This window comes from Protopterus annectens, chromosome 3.part0, assembly GCF_019279795.1.
Source record: "Protopterus annectens isolate FY-2018-M chromosome 3.part0, PAN1.0, whole genome shotgun sequence".
NCBI classification, from domain to species: Eukaryota; Metazoa; Chordata; order Ceratodontiformes; family Protopteridae; genus Protopterus; species Protopterus annectens.
In genome coordinates, this window is record NC_056731.1 from 662,922,845 (window position 1) to 662,946,973 (window position 24,129).

At 42.4% G+C, this 24,129-nt stretch overlaps 1 protein-coding gene across 1 annotated transcript in view; it reads right to left on the minus strand.

Annotated features, from left to right (window-relative positions):
- LOC122796516 (band 4.1-like protein 4B) overlaps positions 1–24,129 on the minus strand; it is a 2,320,263-nt gene that overhangs the window by 877,822 nt on the left and 1,418,312 nt on the right. The window contains exon 4 of the mRNA XM_044065074.1: positions 8,318–8,396. Within this exon, the coding sequence (XP_043921009.1) occupies positions 8,318–8,396 (79 nt within the window). The remainder of the gene's footprint in view (positions 1–8,317; positions 8,397–24,129) is intronic.

A 24,129-nucleotide genomic window follows, 5' to 3' on the forward strand; every position in this document is an offset into this window, starting at 1 on the left:
AAATCAATCTTCTTAATGGATATAAACAATCTAAAAAATACTATAGCAAATAATATTCAGTGCACACAAGGCTCACTCTAATGCTCAGGCTTCCTTAAAGAATTTTCTTAATTTGTATAAGTGCCGGAGACATCTACCTACCAAACGACCCCCTCATCCATCGCCTTCACTTTATACTATACGATTCTATTTCAAACACCTTAGAAACTCCAGGACATAGAAACAATTCTTAAACACATTTCCAAAGATGAGCAAAAAGTTCATGCAGTATAGCTCTAGGGTTTATAAAGTTGTGAAAATAATTTTTTTCATAGTTCCTTTTCAATATATTTACAGTCTGCATATCTGCCAGAATGTTATATCCACTAGATGGAAGGCAGTTGCAATAAAACCTCTGCATTAAAAAGCTAAATTAATTAGAACCTCTGACTTCTGCCCCATCTTAAGACTGCCCATCCTAAAAAATAAATCCTAGAAAAATTGTTTACAACTAATTATCAGAATACCAAAATAAACAAAACCTTCTTTCAATGAAACAGCACAGCTATTGGATTGGTCACAGCACAATTACTGCCCTGTGGTCTTTGAAAGATCATATTTTTCCCTTAGGCATTTTTCCTATCTGCCTGCCAACAATCATGCCTACTGGATTCATGCCCGTTTGTATTCTAGGGGTGGGCAGTCTGCAGATTCACTGATAAGATCCATCTGGAGGGACCATCATGCACTCAGACATCTGAATGGATGCGCCCTTACCAGCATCTCACCTACGAGGGTGCTTCTAGTGGATCACCTAACCCTTGCCTTGTGGTCAAAATGATGCAAGGACCAACTATGTCCTTCAGTCCCTGCATGCTTGCAACTTCACAACTGCAGACAATGGCTACTATCACCAGCTTGAGTGGTCACTCCTATGCGCTCCCTGTACTGCCTACCCTCATCCCAACACATATCCACCATCCAGTCGCTGCTGAGTCAGCAGAACAGAGGTGAGAGCCAGCTTCCGCCACTACCACTGCTTGCTCACCCCCCCCCCCCAAGGAAAGGCAATCCCCCTCCTCCCAAGTAAGTCATCAAACTCCCTAGCAGCTAATCAAACCAGTGCACAAGCTGAGGGGGAAGGTCATGTGGAGTCTTGTCCCCCTCAGAAAGCAGTATATAGCAACGCTCAGTGAGCTGATGAAGGAGCAGGAGTAGTGCTCCACCCAGGGAGTGAACGGGCTGCCCTGCAGGACTAGTAGGCACGTCAACTCTAGACATTACTATGCAGGAATGAATGGGCCATAATGCTTTCAGCTAGCCCAGGGCTTTCAGTTTCCACCCTCAAAAATAGGTAATTTGGGTGCAGGCAGAGGAGCTATATGATGAGGCTCTGCAGGGAAGTTTAATCTCCGCAAAAATCTAAGTCAAGATATTCAGAACCAATCAGAAATTATTTACGATCTTGGCACATTAAAGTCAATAACTGCAATCCACTCAACATTTTTCTCCTTCAGTTATTTAGGCGTTTAACTTTTAACAAACTTTAATTTTCAACTTCACAATTAAAAAAAAAAAAGAGAAAATTACTGCCTTTTTTTTTTGCTATGAAAATCCATCATTTTCTTTCTCATGCAGCTAGATCTTCTACAGGCAAAGGAATCTTTCTATCTCAGATTGAGGGTGGGATCCTCAATCATCTCAGCATCTAACATACCCCAAATGCACTCCAGCTCATCACCAACCAGATATGTAGGAGCATCCCTCACTTCCCTAAACTGAATACTAGGGTGCCACATTTCAAAAAGCTGTCTGACCCTTAAACAAAGATACCTTCTACTAGATTCTCGCTATTCCAACTATTAAAATCAGAAACAATGAAAGCTACAAGGTCAACTCCCACCTCTAACTTTCACACCTCTCGATTCCCATACTCCACCACCACCAACTCAAACCTGTCACTGCTCAAAGCTATACCGCATCACTGTTTATTGATCCTTGGACCCAAACTTTAGGTATCTCTGTCTCCTACTCTGAAAAGTTTCAGCCTAAGTTTAAAGCTCATCTCCTCATTGCATCCTTAGTTCCTTGTTTTGCCATAATGGATGTCATTTGAACTTAATATTTTAGGTTGGCGTCATTTGTGACATACCAGTGTATACTACAAACATCAACAGCATATCTACTCTCCTTCTATGTGCTTGATACATCATCTTATTTTACCCATTGTTTTTCATTCTGATTACGAAACGTGTAAAATCTCCATACCACACATGAACTCTTAAAACTTTCCTTTAACCATTTCATATTGCCTTGCTGCCTTTATCTTGGTTCACTGCAGCTCCTTTTCTTTTACAACATACTTGTTTTTTATTTGTACTCTATGTAAAGACTATTCTCTACAAAAATGACCTTTGTTAGTCTCTGGAATAATGTTATGTACCAAGGCATGTTTTCTGTATTTGTACTCTTCCAGACTGAAGCTAATTATATATACAAGTGTCATGCACTGGCTCGAAAAAACATATTGCTAAACGGCAAATGATTGAGCACAAATGCTCAATAACGAGAATATCAAAAAACAATGAAAACACAGTATAAATGTTTTTTGTAGGGGGCAAGCCCCCCTGCAATCCCCACTCCCCCTGCTAATTATATATACCAACTCCAAGAATGTAATACAGTGAGGAAAGAGGTAAGCCCCTGATCCACACTGTTCATCAAACTTGCATAGAAAAAAAGCTGATACGTGTGATCATGTTTTTCATTCATTAGTAACAGCTTTTTTCTCTTTGATAATTACTATTTTAGACCAACTGTGGTGAATTTGACCCACAGAGGGTGACAAAGATATGTATACAGAGAAACAGATACACAAACACAGAATAAAAAATGGTTTTCTTACTAACAAATTACTGCCAACATAAAGCCAGCTTTGTGATGTGGTGTTTTTGGCCTGAATTACATATGCAACATCCCAAGTTTGACTAATGACTGAAATACTGGAGAGGCCAACTGGGTAAGAATAGGGTTATTTGCTCGTTTCCCAACTTTTCTAGCCAGTCCATATCCCAGGCTTTGCTTGTCTCAGGACTTTATTTTCTGTGCTCAGAGCTATCCAGACTTTGCATTGGTAGAGGGAAGTCCTACTGCCTACCAGTGGGACTGGTGAACATTGTACTGCCTATCTAACGCTAGAGGAGTGGTTTCCAGCTCTGAAATTGTAATTTTATTAGCCTTTTGGGCTGATTTCTATCCCTTTCAACTTTCTGGCTTAAAAACGCATGTGTTTGCACATTTTTCACATCGTGCAGCACTACGAGGCTACAGGTAAACTATTCCAGGTGCCAGAAAGTCTGCTCTTCAGATATTCCCTTAAAACTAGCTGGTTTCTCAGTAGTAGCACTAAAATCTGAACCCCTGTGACTAGCACTTGCTCTAGAACCTGCTGGAAAGCACTAGGAAGCCTGAAACAGATACAAGCACTCAGCTCTCCTTGCCAATAAGGAGAAATTAATCATAGGCACTAAACAGCCTATAATTGCAAAGTACATTGTCAAGGTAAGGGAAAACAGCTCTTAAACTTTACATAAAAGCACCTAAACAGGCATGTCCAAGGGTCAGCTTCCAGTGATTTCTCCTGTCCACCTGGTGAATCTGGGCATACTGGGGCAATGCGGCAACTGCCTCATGTACACAGACAATCCTCTCCTCCTACCACCCAACACTACAACCTGCGTGAGATGCACTTACATAGCCAAACTGGAAGCAAAGCTCTCTCCGGCCAAGATTGTGCTAGACAGTCAAAAGGAGAAGGTTAACACCTGCATCACACCCCAAGCAACTCATAGCCCTTCAAAACCCACACCATCAACACCCACACATAGCAACACTAAACCCACATATGCGGAGATCCTTAACATTAACCTGCCCAAGCAACAAGGACCTCCGAAGCCGAAACGCAAACCAACACCAGTCACAACCAAAGTGACACATAGCTCATAACACCAGTGTGCCACCCAACAACAGCCCCTAAGGCAAGACAATGTACCCAACACTTTAGTCATAAGTGTGTAGTCAGGCACACTGATGTCCCACTCACCAGACTGAACAAGGAGAAAATTACAGTCAGCTGCCTTTCGAGTGCCAGGATCCGCCACATAACGCATGCACTCAAGTCACTCCACAACAAGTACAAATACAACTTTGTCATTGTCCATGCTGGAGTTAATGACTTGAGACGTACCTCCCTGGACTACATGAAAAGAGATATGGAAGAGCTCTTGGATCATGTGACCCAGGCAGGTATGACCCTAGCCCTGAGTAGCATCCTGCCTTCGCCCAGAATGATACCACAGTATAAGGACAAAATGATTGACTTCAACAATTGGCTAAGCTTCTGGTGTCATTCAAAGGGGATCCAGTATATGTCTGCCTGGGAAGACATGATCGACAAACCACAATGCTTTGCAAGAGATGGTCTGCACCTGTCACCCCTGGGATTCAGGTTACTGGCTAAAGCTCTTGCCACCCCTATAGTGCCTTTTTTAGGCAAGGTTCAAAAGATAAAACCACCACCGTAACAGATAGAAGCAGGCAAAATCTGAAGGTAATGCTACTCAATGCTAGAAGTCTAAACCTCAAAATGCACTCTCTCGAGGCACTCCTAAAAATGGAGAACATCGATATCTGTGCAGTAACTGAGACCTGGTTCAAGGCTCAAGAGAGCATCCCTGCAATACCAGGCTACAATTCTTACCACACTTTTCGGCCACAAAACCAGGGCCGAAACACTAAAGGTGGAGGAGTGTCCATATTCACCAAGGATATTCACACCTCCAGACTAGTTGCCCAACACAATGTATCTGAAATTCTCCAGGTGCAACTAACACTAGGTAAGACTGCAATCCAAATTGTAGCTTGCTACAGATCCCCAACCATGCCCCAAGATTCTCACTACACTTTTCTAAACATAATGGAAAATATTAAGATACAAACAAACACCCTAATACTGGGTGATTTCAACTACCCTGCCATTAATTGGGAAAACTACTCGGGTACCAACTCCTTTTCCCAACGGTTCTTGGAATTCATAAATTCCAACGCCCTGGATCAACTAATCCATTGTCCCACCAGGGGCTCCAATATCCTAGACCTGGTCACTACCAACATGGGAGATAGATGCTCCACACCAGTGGTCACCCCCTCATTGGTCAGGTCTGACCATAAGCAAATCACCCTTGACATCCACATCCCACCCCCACCCCGCAGTAAGGAAACCTCCTTAAAAAACTTCTCCAAAGCCAATTTCAAGCTACTGAAGTCAGAAGTGACAAATTTCACAACACCCACGCAGACAGGATCTGGAAGTTCGACTGCAGAATCCTACACTAAGGCACTGTACGAGCACATCCACTCATGCATGAATCGTGACATCCCAAATAGAACCAAGATGCTCTTCTCCAAAAAAAGGAAGCCAATCTAGTGGTCCTCTGCTATAAACAAACTATACAACAGAAGGAAGAAACTGTTGCAAAAAAGAGGAAAATCCCAGGATGCAAAAAACTCCCTCACCAGCCTCAGTAAGAAGCTGAGATCCCTCATAAAATCCTCAAAAGCTAGTTACGAAAATAAAATTGCCAAAGATCCCAAAGACAACCACAAGGCATTCTATAGTTATGTCAAGAATCTAAATGGCAATGCTCAGATCTGCTCTGAGTTACAACAGAATGGCATTACATTTACTGATCCCAAGGATATTGCCAATATCCTGGCAGATCGATTTAGTGCCAACTTCACCCCACTCTCACCCCCTAAAGGGCCCATCTCAATACCAAAAGATTGCCAAATTCCGATAATCACGGCCACACAGGTAGAAACCGCATTCTCCAAAGCTAAGAATACAGCATCCCTGGGACCAAATGACATCCCAGGCTGTGTACTACATGAACTACAAAATGAACTGGCACCTCACCTAAGTGTCATGTTTAATCATAGCCTCACCTCAGGCTTCGTGCCCACTGAGTGGCGCACAGCTACAGTTATCCCGCTCCACAAGGGAGGATCCACCTTGGATCCCGGGAACTACCGTCCCATCAGTCTGACAAGCCTGATTTGCAAGGGCATGGAACACATTATCATGGAACTTATAAACAAAGACATTGGCAACCTTCAAACACTGGACCCCACCCAGTTTGGGTTTGTGAAGGGCCGATCTTGTCTCCTGGACCTATTTGACTTCTTCAAATCAGTCTCCAGAGCTGTGGACGAGGGTAAGGCAGTCCACACAGCCTATCTGGACCTCGCCAAGGCCTTTGACACCATCCCCCACTCTGGAATCATAGATAAACTTACTAAGCTGGGCATAAATCCCTACATCACTCAATGGGTTGCTAACTGGCTTACTGAGAGAACCCAGACAGTAAAAGTAGCCGACTCCAAATCCAGCTCCAGACAAGTGACAAGTGGAGTACCTCAGGGTTCAGTCCTGGGACCACTCTTGTTTGGCATCTACTTCTCTGAAGTACAGGCCAACACTAAGGACTCTGGCTAACAAAGTTTGCAAATGACTGCAAACTGGGAGCCATTATTGAATCCCTAAGTGATGTGGATATTTTACAAAAGAGCCTTACAGAAACAGATACCTGGTGCCAGAGCCATGGGCTCAAGCTTAATGCCAAGAAATGTATAGTTATCCCCTTTAGAAAAAAACATGTACCCATGAATTACCACATAGGTGGCAGGACACTAAACATCGAAAGTGTCATGAGAGACTTAGGGACACAGGTGGACAGTGTTCTCACTTTCGATAACCACACTGCCACAACAGTCAGGAAATCCTTCTATGTGGCACACCTCATCACTAAGGGCTTTTCATCCAGAAAAAAGGAGGTCATTGTCCCACTGTACTCATCCCTCATTAGACCCATTATAGAGTATAATGCCCCGTTTGGTATGTACCTCACAAGACATCTGCAACAGCTGGAAAGGCCACAGAAATACCTCACTAAAAGAATCACAGGCCTAAAACAGATGCCATATACTGACCGTCTAAAAAATCTCCAGCTATACTCTGTGGCATATTGTCTACTAGGAGGCGATCTCTGCTTAACATATAAGGCCATGTCAAACCCTGAGCTGTTGGACATGCTCCACTTGAAATCCCAATCCATCAGAGCCATACGCTCCAGGGATCTAAACCTTGTCATCACAATGAACAAAACATGCTGGAGGGATAGGTTCCTGACCCGGAGACTCCCCACACTCTGGAATAGACTGTCCATACATATCAAGCAGAGCGCCTCATTGGCCCTCTTCAAAAGGAACCTTGATGATTGGATGGGAGATAGGAAATTCACCCCGGGGATCATGTCAGTCGCCCTGCTAGACAGGGGCCTGGAGAATTAAATATTGTGGGAAGAAATATCCAGGGAATTGTTATGGCTAGGCTTGCATAGGCCCTAGAGCCGATAGCCTAGTACCAACCTATGAACCTATGAACCACCTGTCCCACTTTGCGAGGGACTGTCCCTCTTTGGGCAGTTGTGTCCTGCAAAAAAATTGAAAAAATGGCAAATGTCCTGAGATTTTAGGACAAAAATGTTCCTATATTTTCTTTAGTAGTTGTATAAAACAATTATTTTGTATCTGAAACACCTAAATGTTATAAGAAACAGAATAATCATCTATAATGCTACAAGAATAAGCTTTTATTTAGGCAAAAAAGTGAAGTTCTTTCCTTTGTACTGGCTGTGGGTATGTTTTGCCCTGCAAAATATGACGTTTCTACAAAAAAACAAACCATTTTGGGCAATTGAAAAGGTGGCAACCCTAGGTAAGAATGGAATGAAGCAGGTGACGCTGTCTTAACCAATGGGGGGGGGGGTATCCTGGTCCAAGAACTTCATTCCAAGGAAGGTCTGAGCTAATGTCTTCTATATCAGAGATGTGGAAGTGAGAGCCTACCAAGGAGTGCAATTATGTTAGTTAGTTAGTTAGTTAGATACTAGAATGCATATGTCCAGAAACACATTGTGCTGTGTTTCTGGTTAGTGTGTGGGGGGGGGGGGGGGGGTTATTAGTAACATTTAAAAAAACTATGAAAGTTGGCAGGATGACAGCCACTAAACCTTCTATTCCTTCACTTCCCTTTCTAAATGAACTTGTATGTCGGGGGCTCAGAGAACAAACTGACCAACAACGAATGGGACTTTGTGACCATAGGGGTTGCAGTATGGGCCAAAGAAGAAATTATGTAATTAAAAAAGCACCAAAGTACAGACAAAATCATTATTCACATGATATGAGATTTAATGCACTAAATACTGATGTGTCTTACCTTGTAAACTCTTCATGAAGGTTATTTGGTTCTGATGAGTAATATTTTATCCGGAAATGCAGAGTATAGGGTGGACCGACTGTCAGAATGAAAGAAGAAAAGAAAAGAGAACCATAAAATACTTCAGTTTACATTTGCTTGCTAAACTCAAAACGTAGACTTAGTTTATACTTTTTGGACTTCACAAATTTCGTCAGTTTATAAAAAAAGGCCACAATATCATCTTATACAAGAGATGTATTTGCATATCCATCATATCATCATTTGTAGGCTTGATGTTATCTTTCAAGCTGTATGCAGGAAAATATGAGTATGGGTCATCAGGAAGAAGAAAGGGTACATGAGCTAGTAACAGAAATTACGAATGTAAATAGTATACATCAGGAATGTCTGAGAAACAAAGGAAAATTAGTTTACATTAGTCCTGAAAGATTAAGCATTACTAACAAAATGCCTTGATGTATCAGAAGCACTCATTAAATCCTCCCATTCAATATCTATTTCTATACATGATATAAGTACCACTGTTCTAACACCTTTTTTTTCAGTCTTGCATTCAAACTACTCAGAAAAACAAATGGGCATTTCAGATTACACACTTAAAGCATATGATACAGAAGCAGTTAGGAAAAAAATGCCCTGAGGTTCAAGAGTTCAAGAGGCATGGAGATCTGTTAACTTATTCTTTAGAATACAAGCACTGAGAAGAGCCACCTTGCTGCAAAATTGTGCTTGACTCATTTACTAGTTACGTTAGGAAATCAAATTCCTCACACTGCATGAATGTTCTGTAAAGTGTGAATGATATATGAATTTGCAGCGTAGTGGAAAGTAAGATGGGTGATGAGTACAGATCCATATCAGCATGCAGCACAAATGACCCAATATATGCAGTTATTCAGGTAGCGGAGAAGAAGCTACAGATAAGGAAAGAGTCCAACCAGGTATTCTTAGACTGGCAGAAAGCATCTGACAAGATCCCAACAAAGCTGATTTGAGCAGACCTGTAATGGTCTGAAGTCTCAGAAACATTGGCAGAATGTGCAGGCTATGTACAAGGACCCAATGTACTCAAGTATAAGCAGTGTTCGGACTCAGAAGGGATCACAGTGGGAATGGATGCGCATCAGGGTTCAGCTCAGAGCCCATTAATGTTCATAATGGTGATGGACTATACTAGCAAACAGGCCAGAGGGGACAGAGCTGCTGTATGCAGATGATTTGGCATTATAGGCAGACTCTGAGCAAGAACTTGAGCAAAGGACAGGAGAATGGAAAGCAAAACTGAAGGCACACGGGACAAAACTGAGAACAGACAAGACAGCTGTAATGGCAACACATGGGGAAAATCAGAAGTTAAGAATTGTGATAGAAAGGAAAATTGTGGAACATGTTAACAGCTTCAAGTATCTGGGAGGAGTGGTTGAGGAGAAGGGAAATCTGAATAAGAGGGTCATAACTAGAATTAGAGGGGCTGCAGCCAACTGGCACAGAGTGTCAGGGGTAATATATGACAGAGGAATGCCAGACAACTGAAAAGTAAGGTGTACAAAACAGTGGTGCGACCAGTACTACTATGTGGTACAGAAACCTGGGCAGTAAAGCAGAACAGCTGAGAAAGCTAGAGGTGATGGAGATAAAGTGCCTAAGATGGCTGGTAAGATGGATAATGTTGGAAAGATGAAGAAATAAGGACATCACAGCAGAAATCAAAGTAGTTCCAATTACAGAGACGTTCAGAGAAAACAGATTACAGTGGTTCAGGTATATGTGTAGAAAAGGAGAAGACAATCTGGTTCAGAAGAGATGGGACATAGAGAAAGAAGGCAAGGGGAAACAAAGGTATCCATCAAAGAGATGGATGGATTGTGTGATGACTGTCGAAGAAGGCAGTAGAATGAGCTTGAATCTAAATAGATGGCAACAGTTGACATGACATCCTCACTCCATCTAGAAAATGGGAAAAATGGGGCTGATGATGACGATGATACTAGGAAGTGTATTAGCTGCGCCTTGTCTATAAAAAGGCATTATTGGAGAAGTAGCGGCTTTCGCCAGTATATGGAAACTTTGGAATGAGAGGTTTGATTATCAAGCATGCTCATACATACTGGATCCTCCTAGAATGATATCAGCTATTTAGCCATGTGTTAAAGCCAATCATCTTTTCTTTGCACTTTGGTATCATTCTTATGAAGGAAGAATTCCATACAATGTCAAGGTTTGAAGAAAGGATTCCACTCAACGCCAAGCTCTTTCCTGCATTTGTGACATGCATGGAGAGCTCTGACATTACTTTCCGCATATCCCTCAGGGATTTGTGTACCAGATCATTTACTCCCACATGGACAAACACCATGTCATAATCATATGTCTGGTTTAAGGTCCCTGAGGGCCCTTGAGACACTGGATATCTTAGCTCCTGAAAGAAAGGGTGGAAACTCCCAGATATGCTCAGAATTAGTCCAAAATGATAAAAAAATCACTGAACCCACAGACATTGCCAACATACTGGCAGACAGGTTCAGTGCAAATTTCTCCCCTCCCTCCCCCCCAAAAGGAGAAATATCTATCCCACCAGAGTCTAGCCTCCCAAACATCTCAGATGCCCAGGTGAGAGCTGCTCTCTCTAAAGCAAAAAACACAGCATCAATGGGACCGGACGGTGTCCCCGGCTGTGTGCTACACGAACTCAATGAGGAACTAAACCCACACATAAGGCTGCTGTTTAATCTTAGCCTTACTACAGGATACGTGCCAAAGAATGGCGTCACGGCAACTGTGGTCCCACTCCACAAAGGCGGTGCTTCTACGGACCCTGGAAATTACCGCCCCATAAGCTTGACAAGCCTTGTCTGCAAAGCTATGGAGAGGATCATAATGGAACTCATAAATAAAGACATTGGGGACCTACAGACACTGGATCCTACCCAATTTGGCTTTGTCAAGGGCAGATCCTGCCTCTTGAACTTGGTCGATCTTTTCGAAACAGTCACTAAGGCCATTGATGAGGGTAAGGCAGTTCACACAGCCTACCTTGACCTAGCAAAAGCATTCGACACAATACCCCACTCGGGCATCATAGAAAAGCTCACCAGCTTAGATGTAAACCCATATGTCACAAGATGGGTTGCAAACTGGCTCAAGGACAGAACACACAGGGTTAGAGTTGCTGGTGCCATGTCAGACTCTAAGCCGGTCACGAGCGGTGTCCCACAGGGCTCAGTCCTGGGCCCCCTCTTGTTCGGCATTTATTTTTCTGAAGTGCAGGCAAACATAGGGGGATTGTGGCTGACAAAATTTGCAGATGACTGCAAACTGGGCACCATAATTGACACTCCATCAGACACAGACATCCTCCGGAAAGGTCTCATAGAAATGGATAACTGGTGCCAGAGCCATGGCCTTAAGCTAAATGCCAAAAAATGTATAGTCATACCCTTTGGGAAAAACAAGGTAACCCCTAATTACCACATAGGTGGTAATCCATTAAACACGGAAGAAGTTATCAGGGACCTGGGGACCCAAGTTGACAGTAACCTCTCTTTTGACACTCACATTGCCAAAGTGGTTAGGAAGACCTTCTACATTGCCCACCTGATCATGAAGGGATTCACATCCAGATCAGGAGAGGTCATTGTACCCCTGTACTCTTCACTTATCAGACCAATGATTGAGTACAACGCCCCATTCGAATGTTCCTTACCCGACACCTGCAGCAGTTGGAAAGACCCCAAAAGTTCCTCACCAAAAGGATAAAGGGGCTCAAATATATGTCATACGATGCCCGACTGAAGAAACTCCAGCTCTATTCAGTCGCATACCATCTGCTCAGAGGTGATCTGTGCCTGACATACAAGGCCATGTCCAACCCGAATTAATGGACATGCTCCACCTCAAAAAATCCAAATCCACCAGAGCCACGAGAGCAAGAGACTTAAACCTCAACACGGATATAAATAGGACGTGCTGGAGGGACAGATTCATCACCCAGAGACTCCCTACACGATGGAACAGAATCCCAGTCCATGTGAGGCAGAGCCCCTCACTGACTCTGTTCAAGAGAAATCTTGACAAGTGGATGGGAGATCGTAGGTTTACCCCGGGAATCATCTCTGTATCACTGCTGGACAGAGGCACAGCAAACTAATGGGTATAGTATTCTCATCCTAAGGGGTGGTGAAAGCCACACACACTCTGGCTAGGCTTATAAATGCCCTAGGGCAGATAGCCTAGTATGAACCTATGAACCTATGAAAGCTCAGCAACAGGCTGCACTTATTGAGTAGAATCAGTGTGACTGACTGCTGAGTCACCTATCACTAATGCATTTTTATTTAGGTTTGCCTTGTGAATTGATACACTGGATTTGGGATACTCTACCACAATTGACTCTGCTGTGGTTATGCTAATGCTGTAGTGTTTAGTTAGTTTAAGTGGGCCTTGGAGGCCAGGGCAAGGAATTTTTAACAGTCTCAGTGTATAACAATTTATAATGAGTTTGTATACAATGCTGTGTTAGTGTGTGCTGCTTACAGGATATGTTAGATTGTGAGAAGGTGGTCCCTAGTTAGTACTTGAATCTCTCACAAATAGATACTGTTGAGCCAATTTGTTGCCTGAGAGCATCAAGCAGTTGTTACACTGCCTACCCTACCAAATGGCAGCTGAGGTATGACTAGCTTACTGACCCTCCATTTTAGTCCAAGGTACAAGACCAATAGGGCTCTGAAAATAGCTCCTGGTTTACAGTGTTTAATATAAAAAGAACTCAGTGGAGAAAATTGTGTTTAGCACTAAAAGCAGATGTTATAATATTTAAAATAATTAAATAATAAAATTTGGACATATAGCTCCTGTTTTCTAATATTTAATATAAAATAAATGAATGAAATACAGTACTTAGTACTAAATACTGCTGCTGTTCCTGCAGTTACTAAAATGATTTAATAGTAGATTTGTAATGAAGCACTAAAACTGTACATTGTAATAATCCACCCAATCCGCTTATAAGCACAATTTAAGGTGCTACATCTGCGATTGTTCAATATATAAGGATCACAGCAGACAGGGCTGGCCTTTGGTCAACTGGTGCTCTAGGTAAAAGGGCTCCACAGCACCCCCCACACCACCCAATACCCCCATCCTGGTCTACCTACACCATCCTGATTACATTTTTTTCATTTTTCTCAGTTTATCTAACTTTTCAGGTTTTCCTGTATTCACTCAACACCTTTTAAAGAAACCATTTCTTTACTACAAAAAAATAAACAGGTAAATACTGGAAAAGCGCCCCTGCTAGAGTGGCACCCTAGGCGGCCGCCTACTTGGCCTATGCCTAATGCCAGCTATGACAGCAGAGGAACTGAAACTGGAAGCAGCTGTATCTGTCAAATACAGTGTTGGGTTGAGCAACAAGAAGTAGTAAGTGACTAGTACAGTTAATCTAAGAAGAGAAACCATAAGAATCAACACAAATTTAGCTAGGGCTTTAGCCGATAATGTCTACCTTTCTGAAACAGCAGCAATGTATTCCCTGCTACAAAACAATCAATAATGGCACTGAGAAGGCTAACAGTCTGACCAAAAACTGCAGATAAGTGTAAAAATGGAGATACATAGAGGAAACAATCAACTTAACACCAGAATGGTACTTTGTAACATATCAACATGCAGCAAGCAGGTAACTGCTACACAGTAAAATAACTTTTAGCTTAGGACACTGAAAAAAATAACATTTAGAAGAACACACTTTCAATAGCAGAATTTACTAAACAATTTCAACTGCAAATGAAAACAGGTTCCTTCATGGTTTTTTGATAAAAGCGGTGTTTAAAAAGACAGTTACCCTCTTTTCATAAAGTGTACTTCCGGTGCAGCTCTCTAACGTTAGGAACTATGTCAGACATGTGACACCCAGCACAGTTAAACCAAGAGGAGAAACTAAAAGAACCAATAGAAAACTAGCTGGGGCTTTAGCCAATAGTATCTACCTCTCAGATACAGCAACATTATATTTAGTACTACAAAATAATTACTACTGGTCCTCAAAAATCTAATACCCACACCAAAACTAGCCAAAAAATTGTACCTGGGTAACCTACCAATACAATAGCAGAGCATACAATCATCACACAAATAGTAAGCAGGTTAAGAATGCTCCCCATATCCTAGAGATGTGAGGCAGAAATCTCAACACAGAGCACCCATGCTGTTCAGTGTTCAACAGACATATGATGCTTTGCCAGAGATGGCCTGCACCTGTCTCCCTTGGGATTCTGGATACTGGCTAAGGCTCTTGTCACCCTATAGTGCCTTTTTTAGGCAAGATTCAAATGACAAATTCACCACCGTAACAGGTACAAGCAAGCAAAATCTGAAGGTAATGCTACTCAATGCTAGAAGTCTAAACCTCAAAATGCACTCACTCAAGGCACTCCTTAAAATGGAGAACATCGACATCTGTGCAGTGACAGAGACCTGGTTTAAGGCTCCAGAGAGTACCCCTGCATTACCAGGCTATAATTCATACCACACCTTTCGGCCACCTAACTTGGACAGAAGCACTAAAGGTGGAGGCGTGTCCATATTCATTAAGGATATCCACACCTCCAGGCTAGTTGCTCAGCATAATGCATCTGAGATTATCCAAGTGCAACTAACTCTGGGCAAGACTGCAATGCAAATTGTAGCTTGTTACAGATACCCCACCATGCCCCAGGATTCCCACTCCTCATTTTTTGATACACTGGAAAATATTAGGGTACAACCTAACACCCTAATAATGGGCGATTTCAACTACCACACCATTAACTGGGAAAACTACTCATGTACCAACTCTTCTGCTCAATGTTTTCTGGAATTCATAAATTCCAATGCCTTGGATCAACTTATCCACACCCGCACCAGGGGCAGCAATATCCTAGACCTGGTCATTACCAACATGGGCAACCTGTGTTCCATACCAGAGGTCAATTCCTCGTTGGTCAGATCCAACCATAAGCAAATCACCCTAGACATCCACATCCCAGCCCCACCCCCCATTAGAGAAACCACAGTAAAAAATTTCTCCAAAGCCAACTTCACGCTTCTTAAGACAGAAGTGGCAAACTTCATGACACCCATGCTGATGGACAATAGAGATACGACTGCTGAATCCAATACAATTGCACTTTATAAGCACTTACACGAGTAACAGAACCAAGATGCTATCCTCCAAAAAAAATGAAGCCAATCTGGTGGTCCCCTGCTATAAACAAACTCTACATCAGAAGAAAAAAACTGTTGCCAAAAAGAGTAAAATCCCATGATTGGAGGAACTCCGTGTTCAGCCTCAGTAAGAAGCTGAGATTCCCTCATAAAATCCTCCAAAGCTAGTTATGAAAACAAAATTGTCATTGATTCTAAAGACAACCACAAAGCATTCTATTGCTATGTCAAGAATCTCAATGGCAACACTCAGATCTGCTCTGAGTTACAGCACAATGGCACTAAATATACAAAACCAACTGATATTGCCAACATCCTGGCAGATAGGTTCAGTGCTAACTTTAGCCCTCTATCATCCCCTAAAGGGTCCATTTCCATACCGGTAGAATGCAAAGTACCTGTAATCACAGCTGCACAGGTAAAAAACACACTCTCCAAAGCCAAGAACACAGCATCCATGGGACCTGACAACATCCCAGGCTGCGTTCTACATGACCTAAAAAACGAACTGGCACCCCACCTAAGTACCATGATCAATCATAGCCTCACCTCAGGCTTTGTGCCCACTGAATGGTGCACAGCAAAGGTTATCCCACTCCACAAAGGGGGAGCCACCACAGACCCTGGGAACTACTGCCCCATTAGCCTGATGAGCCTGGTCTGCAAGGTTATGGAGCGTATCATCATGGAACTTATAAACAATGACATTGGTAATCTCCAAACTCTGGACCCTACCCAGTTCAGGTTTGTAAAAGGCAGATCATATCTCCTAAACCTGATAGACATTTTTGAAGTGGTCACCAAATCTCTAGATGACGGTAAGGTGGTACACACAGCCTATCTAGATCTTGCCAAGGCTTTCGACACCATCGCCCACTCTGGAATTATAGACAAACTCACTAAACTAGGTATAAATCCCTATGTCACAAGATGGATTGCTAACTGGCTCACTGACCAAACCCACACTGTGAAAGTAGCAGACTCTAAATCCAACTTCAAACCAGTGACAAGTGGAGTACCACAGGGTTCAGTCCTAGGTCCTCTCCTGTTTGGTATCTACTTCTCTGAAGTACAGGCTAACACAGAAGGTCTTTGGCTAACAAAGTTCGCAGATGATTGCAAACTAGGAGCCATAATCAAATCTCCTAACGATGTGGATATCCTACAAAAGGGCCTCACTGAGACAGATGCCTGGTGTCAAAGCCATGGCCTCAAGCTCAATGCCAAAAAGTGCATTGTCATCCCTTTTGGGAAAAACTCTGTACCCATGAACTACCACATAGGCGGTAGTCTACTTAACACCGAAAGTGTGATAAGAGACCTTGGGATGCAGGTGAACAGTAGTCTCTCCTTTGATAATCACATCGCCACAGTAGTCAAGAAATCCTTCAATGTGGCACACCTCATCACAAAAGGTTTCTCATTGAGGAAATAAGAGGTCATTGTTCCCCTCTACTCGTCACTCATTAGACCCATTATAGACTACAACACCCCTTTTTGGATGTACCTCACAGGACATCTATAACAACTGGAAAGGCCACAGAAATACCTCACAAAGAGGATTACCGGCCTCAAACATCCTACGCAGACCGTCTCAAAAAACTCCAGCTTTACTCTGTCGCATATCGCCTACTCCAAGGTGATCTCTGCCTAACATACAAAGCTATGTCAAACTCAGAGCTATTGGACATGCTCCACGTAAAGAAATCCCAGTCCCTCTGAGCTACAAGCGCTAGGGACCTAAACCTTGCCACCACAATAAACAGAACATGCTGGAGGGATAGATTCCTGGCTCAGAGACTTCCCATACTCTGCTTAACATACAAGGCCATGTCAAACCCTGAGCTGTTGGACATGCTCCACTTAAAGAAATCCCAATCCCTCAGAGTCACTTGCTCCAGGGATCTACACCTTGTCATCACAATGAACAAAACATGCTGGAGGGATAGGTTCCTGACCCAGAGACTCCCCATTCTCTGGAATAGACTGTCCATAGATATCAAGCAGAGCGCCTCATTGGCCCTCTTCAAAACGAACCGTGATGATTGGATGGGAGATAGGAAATTCAACCTGGGGATCATGTCAGCCACCCTGCTAGACAGTGGTCCAGGGAAGTAAATATTGTGGGAAGAAATATCCAGGGAATCGTTATGGCTAGGCTTGTATAGGCCCTAAGGTCGATAGCCTAGTACCAGCCTATGAACCTATGTGGTGTTGAATATTACACCTCTAGCAACCTACACACATATCCTTGCTTTCCAGAGCAGTTTCTCATAAATCAACTTAAAAGGCAAAAGTTAAACAAATACAAATATTTTGTGAATAAAAGCTATTAAAACTGTACAAAAAATGTTATCAGTAAGAAAATACAGTTGAGCAAAATCTTCCCTTCACTGTTCCTGTATTCCTTTCTCGAGGGATCCCCTGCCAAGGGTAGCCCAATGTCCAGAGAGTATACCAAAGTTCTGGATTACTAGTACGTCATAAATCCCAAGTATGCTCCCTGCTCATGGCATATGGCATAAAGGTGACATACGGATGTACCTTCCTCAGAAATGAAAAGCCCCTGGAGGAACAACAGTCCAAGGAATAAAGGAGGAACACGTGCATCCAGAAGGAAAAAAGAAAAAAAAAATGGAGTAAAAAAAAGGGGGAGGCGGGAGGCAGCGAATATTGCAACAGTGGAGGAAAGCACATCTACTGTTATGGTAAGATTTTACACAACTGTACTATGTCCTTCCACATCATTGTTACAGTTTTCCTTACTCTAGGGAGAGTACAAAAGCTCAAGAGGACATTTGGGAGAAGGAAGGTCCAACAGAGCTCTCAAGAAAACCATGCAGGATAGCCCTGTCAAATCCAGCTCTAGGTCTGAAAACCACATCCATCTTATAATGTTTAGTAAAAGTATGCACAGAAGTCCAAGTAGCTGCATCTGGGAAGGAATTGGTATCCAATCCTTTGAAAAAAGCACCATATGAAGCCACAGCCTTGGTAGAATAAGCCTTTACAGAAGTAGAAAGGCTCTTCCCATGAAAACAGTAACAAAAAAAAATGGCCTTAGAGATCCAAGAAGAAACTGTTTGCTTAGAAACAGCCAAACCTGGACACCTAGGATGAAAAGAAACAAAGTTGCTCATATTTATGAATGACTTTAGTTTTATCTAAATAATATCTGAAATGTATATGCAAATTCAAGATGTGAAAAACCTTCTCACTAGCAGACTGCGGAGAAGGGGGAAAAAAAGTGGGCAAATGAATAGACTGATTAAGCGATAATTCATTAACCACTCTGGGGATAAAAGGAGGATTAGTATGAAGAGATACCTTGTGCCTATGAAAAACTAAAAAGGAGGGTCAACCATAGGGGTTTGAAGCTCAGACATCTTTCTAGCTAGAGTAAGGGCAAAAGAACAAACAGTCTTCCAAGTAGAATGTTGTAAGGAAGCTGAAGCTGCAGGCACAAAAGGAGCCTGAGCCAATTTTTCAAGAACAAAATTAAGGTTCCAGGAAGGTGGAATATGCTTCCTGGGAGGTCTAATATGAAGGACACCTTTAAGAAATTGCTTGATCTCAAATCTAGAAGCCAAAGGAAGAGTCAATGGCAGACAAACAGAAATAGCTGAAAGGTGGGCTTTAACTGAAGAGTATGCAAACCCAGCACTGAGTAGTTCACACAAATAAGAGAAAACCAAAGGTACTTCCAAAGAAAGTGGATCCAGGTTATAAGCAAGATGCCAAACAGAAAATCCCTTCCATTTGCACAAATAAGATTTCCTGGTAGTGGGTTTTCTACTCGCCTTTAGAACCCGAAGTACATCCTCAGAAAAAATAGTGTCAGATCAAGAGTGGACAAATGAGGATGGATGAGAGACTCCTTCTCTTGTGTGAATAGGTCCACCCTGTGTTGTAACTTGTAGTGTTTGCAGTAGAAAAGGGAACCAAAGCTGTCTGGACTAAAAGGGAATCACCTACAAGATTCGTGGAGAGTCTTGTTCCATCCTCAACAGAACCCTCAGTATGTGTGGAAGGGGAGGAAAGACATAAAGAAACATCCCCTTCCAAGAAAAAGACAGGACATCCACCTGCCAAGCCAGAGGACATGGGACTCTAGTGCAAAACAGGGGAAGTTGTTCATTCAGAGGGGAGGCAAAAAGATCTACCTGAGGAGTGCCTCACTGGTGAACAATGACCAGAAACACATCTCTGTGAAACATTCATTTATGAGTCTGTGTTATGGTCTTGCTCCGAGAGCCTACCACAAGGTTCTGTTACGAAGGAATATAAACAGCCTAAAATGTTGCCTGATACTGGACAGCCAGATCCTAAATCTAAACAGCTAGTTTGCACAAGAGATAAGACCATGCCCCCCTTGCTTGATGATGTACCACATAACTGTGGTATTGTCTGTGAAGATTTTGAGAGGCCCTGGAACTAACAGAGTATGTAAAGCCTGAAGAGCAAGAAGGAGAGCTCTCATCCCTTTGATGTTGATATGGTCCACCCTCTGATGAAGGGACCAAAGGTCCTGAACCTTTACAGGACCAAAAGAAGCCCTACATCCCACATCTGATGCATCCAAAAAGAGTTCCTGAGAGCGGAATGGGGGGTTGAAAAGGAAGCCCTGGGTAGAGAGGCAGTTGATGAATCTATCACTGAAGCTTAAGCTTGAGGCATGGAAGAGGAGGAATTGGAAAATCAAAAGGATGAGACTATTGAAGCCAAAATTACTTTAGGAACTACTGTAACTTTTTCATATGAAGCCTGGCTACAGGAAGCATAGCAATGGAGGAAGCCATGTACCCCAGAGCCCTTAGATACTCCCTGGCTGTAACTGAGACCAGAGGAGAAGGATGAAGGTATTTAAAAAAGGCAGTCATTTTCAAAGCACTGGGAGACAGCAGAGATGCCACCAAGCATAGGAATGCTCTGGAGCCTGCACCTAAGAAAAAAAATGAATCTGAGAAGGAGTCACCAAGGATTATTGGAAAGTCACTGTACATCCTTGGCTTTGCAGGAGGCAAATACCATAGTGGAGGTGCTGAAGCAGGGTCACTGGAGATGAAGCCTGAATGAGCAGGTCGTTCAGGTAAAGAAAGATTTGTATCTCCCTCATCCTGCAAAAAGCAATCACAGGCGTGAGGCATTTGGTGAAGACCCTTGGGGCAATAGACAGGCCAAAGGACAAAGCAGAGAAATAAAAATGCAAGGAAGAAACAGAAAAAAACAAAAATTTCTTGAAACAGGGATGAAAAGGAATATGGAGATAGGCATCCTTGAGATCCAGAGAGACTCAGACAGCCTAAGGTAGAAGAAGATAAAACAGGGTTTGATGGAACAGCATTCATAAGGAAGGAACCTTTAAAAAGGTGTTGAGTTGAGAAATATTCAGAATGGGCCTCTAGGTGCCTTCTTTCCTGGGAACCAGAAACACATTAGAATAAAACCCCTTCCCCTTTTGAGGAGCCAAGGCTGCCTGGATGGTGCCTTGAGGCAAAAGGCTCTGATGTACATCCGGAAAAAAGGGCAGCTGTTCCTGAGGAGGTTGAGGAATGTCCAAAAAAGAAGAAGGGATTTCTATAACATGTAATATCCTTGATGAATTTTGGACAGAACCCAAGAATCCTAAGTGATCCTTAACCAATTGTGAAGAGACAGGGAAAAATGAAAAGATAAAGGAACTTGACTTAGGATGGAGGGAACAAAATGGTCAGACAGAACCTGGCTTGTCTGGAAAAGGAGGCTTCTGAGTTTAAGGAGTCTGGGTAGACTTAGCAGGAGGAGCCTTTCTAGAAACCTTTTTACCTTTGGGAGGAGGGCAAAATGTTCAAAGGCAGGCTTAGAAGGATAATTCCTCTGAAATTAGGGAACAGTGGAAATAAAAATATGTTCCAATTCCTGCAAGGCCTCCCCCTTCTGTTGCAATGACTTAAAAAGGTCATCAGCAACAGAACCAAAGAGATTTTTATTGTCAAAAGCAGCATCCATCAATTTAGCCTTAACATCATCAGGCAAAGACTGGAGGCAAAGCCAAGAATAAAGTCTTAACACAGAACCACAGGCAGAAGCTCTATATGAAGCATCAGCTGCATCATAACTACATTTAATAGAATGAAGGGCAACTTGAGAAGAGGATCCAAATAAAGAGAGGGCCGCAGCCTTCTGCTCAGATTCAGGAAGGTCAGAAATATCCTGAAAGGCCTTGGAGAGAACAGCTAAAACAATGTCTGGTAATACTGGTCTGGTAGTTAGCAGCCTGAAAGGCCAAGCTAGCAGCAGTGTACACCTTTTTGCCAAACCTTTCCATGGCCCTACTGTCCTTGTCAAAAGGAAGTAATTTAGAGGAAGGTAACTAAAAGGTTTGTCTTAAAAAACAGAGACAGAGGTGTCAGCACAAGGACATTTGTAAAGAAACTTACAATCATCAGGCACCATATAAAAACCTATTAGTTTTTTTAGGAGCTGGGGGCTGAGAATCAGGAGCCTGAGAAGCTGATGAAAAAGTGTCCAACAAAGCAGCAAGGACGGGAAGGAGAGCAGAAGGTTTAGGGGACTCCATTTGGAGGAGTTCAAAATACCTCTTCTGGACATCAGAAACCTAGGTACAGTCCCTTTTAAAAAATTCCATCATCCGAGAAATAGTATCCCCAAAGGAAAGTTCTTCAAAGGGAAAATCTGGACTAATGGAGTCCTCCTCCTCAGAACCATATTCGAATGGAGAAGGAATTTGAGAGGAATAAACAGAAGACTTCTCCAGAGTCCAATTCCTCATCAGAACAGTCCTGCTCCATAGGCATCTTAAGAGGAGTAGATGATTTGGGGAGGGGGGGGGTTGGCAGGAACAGAAACTCCCAGTGGGGCCTTCAAGGCCATAAGTGCATTAAACAATTCCCATGTGAAATCCAGCCACTCATGTTGAGGATCCTTAGGAGCATGGGAAATATGTTTTGTTTTCTACTTTTTTTTCCAAAGGGACATCAGCGTTAAAGATCTTAGGGGGTTCAGACCCTTGCTACACTCGATCAATATGGTAGGAATCTCCTCCTCAACAAGAATCTCCAGAACATCCCTCGATCCCACAGATATGATCATCCATGGTTCCCCCCTCAACATCTGTAATGGATGCCTGCAGAGCCTCCAAGTATGTGAAAGACACTGGATCCATGTCAGCCTCTGAAATGGTTGTGGCAGAGGAATCCAATGGGATGACCAGATGGTCATCCAGGCTTTCAACAGCCTCAAGAGAGATGCCCAGAAGGAGACAGTACAGTAGCCAAATCTGACCTAACTTTTTTGGTCTTCTGCTTGGCAGATAACTGATCCTCAAGCCAGGATGATTCTGCCATTGCACCTTGTGCCAACAACTTAAGATGCTGGTTCTCAAGGTAACTAGATAAATAGGGGAGATGCTACAAAGAGTTTTAGGGACTAGTTGTGAGAAGCACCAAAACAAACACTGTTCATAATGGTCCTTATGGGGAATCTGTGTCCCACACTGACAATTTCCCTTTCTGAATGGCATGTAATCTCACAACAGAAGTAAAGAAATCAAAGATAAAAAAGAAAGACTCCAACGGGGCACTTATCTGAAAAATCTGTGTAACCAGCAGATGAAGGAGTATTCAGACCAACAATCAAAGATGACATTCAGACTGGCAGCAAAGAAGTTCTGAGGTAGGTATGTGCATATGTATGCCGTGAATGGGGAGTAGACATGTGACATATGATGTTCTAGTAATCCTAAGGCATTGGTATACTGGGCAGATGTGAGGCAACCCTTGGGAGAGGATCCCTAGGGTAAGGAATACATCAACAGTGATATGGAAGGACATATATTCTTTACAGTTATGAATGTACTATTATCACTGTAAAAAGTATTCTTTACACTGATAATAGTGTATTCATAATCTTTCCATAATATTAAATACTTCACACAAGCCCAGAATTATACTTTTTTTTTTTTTTTTTTTTGCTAAATGTTCACAAACAACTTGTCTTATCTTGGAAAATGCAAATCCTGGATCTTTACTGTTAAAACACTTTTGTTAGCCAGGCATAAACTTTCACATGGCAGCAAGAAATTCCAGTCTGAGGGAATGTTTACGGAGATATTTAAAGAAATATAAAAACAAATGCTTAATTTTATAATTAGCAATATAAATAACACTAAATATCTCTGAACATGTGCAACTTACTGTGCAAATATCAATGACAGTTTTCTTCAACAACATCCAAGGTTTCACCTGATGCCACCAATAGTTTTCTTATTTGGGTTTTGAAATATTGAATACATAAGAAAATATTGCTTATTTTCATAATTACCAACAGCCAAGTAGCAATAACTCCAGTGTACTGTAATATAAATGTACATTGATAATAAATTTTTGTCTCCTACCATGCCATTTCACACCATACTCAACAGCATGTAGGTCTCTCTCAGTTATGCAAGTATAAACATAACTATGAAAATATGAATAATAAGTGAACAGTAGTTAATGTATCTAGTACATGACATCCTAGATTAAAGTGTCATTTTGTTAAACTCCTTGCCCTAACACGCAAGAAATAATGCCCAACAGGGTGTGCGTTACTGTGTAAATAAT